The sequence below is a fragment of the Bactrocera latifrons genome, unplaced genomic scaffold (genome assembly GCF_001853355.1).
Source record: "Bactrocera latifrons isolate USDA-ARS-PBARC rearing strain unplaced genomic scaffold, ASM185335v1 scaffold_154, whole genome shotgun sequence".
Classification (NCBI taxonomy): Eukaryota; Metazoa; Arthropoda; class Insecta; order Diptera; family Tephritidae; genus Bactrocera; species Bactrocera latifrons.
This window is the reverse complement of record NW_017535008.1, coordinates 436,612-438,871: the sequence shown is the minus strand read 5'-3', so window position 1 is coordinate 438,871 and position 2,260 is coordinate 436,612. Positions and strand designations below refer to the sequence as shown.

The 2,260-nt window shown below is 26.1% G+C and overlaps 1 protein-coding gene across 6 annotated transcripts in view; it reads left to right on the top strand.

The window, feature by feature from the left end:
* Positions 1–2,260, top strand: part of LOC108966017 (CTD kinase subunit alpha) — a 57,262-nt gene that overhangs the window by 53,342 nt on the left and 1,660 nt on the right. The window contains exon 11 of one of the 6 annotated variants that reach the window (XM_018928721.1): positions 164–226. The exons of the other annotated variants lie outside the window; for them this stretch is intronic. Coding sequence (XP_018784266.1) covers positions 164–171 — 8 coding nt within the window. The 3' untranslated portion in view covers positions 172–226. Of the gene's footprint in view, positions 1–163; positions 227–2,260 lie in introns of those variants that run through there. 6 annotated transcript variants of the gene reach the window in all.

Here is a 2,260-nt window from a genome sequence, read left to right as displayed (position 1 = left end):
GAATTGAGCATGTACTGTCCATATTTCGACTTCCTTTATTTCGTGAACTCACTCCGTTACTAAGTTAGACTAAAATTTCTACTTTTGTGTTTATATACTCCTTTCCCTTTCTTTATTTTATCTGAAAATATATATATGTTTGTATATTTTTATTTTTTTACAGATTCATAGTGGCATAGTTCTTTCTTACGTTATGTTATAATAATAAAAGAATATAAAAAACAAACAAGATTTCTTTAACAATATTAAATACAGAAACAAAAATCATAAAATTGTACCTATGCATAATAACGTAGAGAAGCAACAAGAAAAAATAACTAAATCAAGAGCAAAAAGAAATAGCAAAGAAAAATAAAGCAAGCACAACAATCACTATATCTATCTAAATATACATATATAATATATTTATATATATTTAGTAAAAAAGCAAAAGATATAAATTTAAATAAAGCACAATTTCTGCAAAAAATATGTATTATAAGCGAAGCACTGTAAGCAAACAAAATTGCAACTTAGAAGCATAAGATGTAGCAGCAGAAAGCGGTACAACCAAGCAACTATTTCTTAAAGCAAAAAAAAAAAAAAACAACAAAATAACAAAAATAAGTAAAGTACAGCGCGCAATTGAGCAACAAGAAAGCCGTACTTTCAGTAATAGAAGCAAAACTCGAAAGCAATTCTATAAATATATTCATAATTTTATGTAAAAAATTTGCATTAAATTTGTAGTTGATTTTTCAAACTTCTTTTTCTGTTTTGTATACGATTTTAAACTTCTACAATTGCGCTGCTTTAATTCTGTTTTTATGAGAAGCTGGCGGAAATTATTAAAAACATACATACTAGAAAGAAAAAATACTTTTTCGTTAATTTATGCAACTATTGCACAACACACACTCAGCTTCTGCACAAAATGCGTCTATTTTTGGTGTTATTTCAAAAGTTGGCAATTTTGATCTTTTCGTAAAACAAAAAAAAATTACGAAAATTTTTTAATTTAATAGTGTAGTTGTTGACTTCCATCCATATTTCGTGTTATTTGAAAGGTTGTCAATTTTAAAATTTTTGCAAAAGAAAAAATTAAAAGCGCAATTGTTTACCCTTTGAAGTGGTGAAAGCTGAGGACCGTACTTTGAAGTTGGAACGCTTTTTGGAACCAGTTTGAGGCGTGCAAATGTATCGAAACAATCGATAACTAACAGGGTAAACCGCTGACTGATACTGATGTGGACCGCGGTGCCGTCAACAGAGCCTACATAATATTTCAAAGAATTACAAAAATTTTAACACTTAATGGCCCATGTAAAGTAAAAACACTCATGTAGTCAAGCGTCAGCTGAGCTTAATGTAATAGCAAACAACTAGTGTGAAAATCCTTAATTTTAATGCGTACTCAAGTACTAAACCTGCGTGTGCACCAATGAGCTTTTTCACTATAGCAGAAATTTCAAAAAAATATTTGTTTTTAATCACTTTATATTATATACCTAAACGCTCACACACAAACTATTTTATTTAACAAAAATTTAATTATATTATGTAAACATATCTGCATGAAACGAAGAAGCTAGTTTTATATATAAAAAAATATGTAAACATAGTTTTTTTTTCGTTTGCCTTGTTTGCCTTATTTTAATTTTATTTAATTTTTTAACGCAAATTAAGTCAAACCATGTTGTAAATTTTAAAAGAAAATATTTAGCGTGGAATTAATTGTTAAATACAATATACATTTAAAACAAAAACAAAAAAATAAATGCTTTAAAAATAGAGAATTAAATTTATAATAATTATTATTTCTAATGAACAAACGACAAAAATATATGAAAAATTAAAAACAAGTAAAAAAAAATAAAAACAAAAATATTATATTAAAAAATGGAACTTGGGTTTTTCTGACTATTATACCCCTAGTTTTTGTTTTAGTAGTAGTAGTTTTGTATTTACCGTTGTTTTTTTCGCTATTCTTCCGTTCTATGCTCCGCTTTTAGCTAGCAGTATTCTAAAAGTAATTTTTTAGTAAAATTTCAGTATTCGAATTTTTTACCGTTAGTCCTCATTTTTTATACTTTTTGTGTATTTGCTACAGTTATAAAAATTTTTTTTTTAAATATTTGCAATTCTTATCAAATTTTATTTGCACATTTTTACTTGATTAAATATTTGGGTATGTTTTATATACAGAAGGAATTATATTTTTCAGATGTAATTAAAAATGGCCAGTGTAATTAAATTCAAAAAACTCATCAATGTAAAAAAT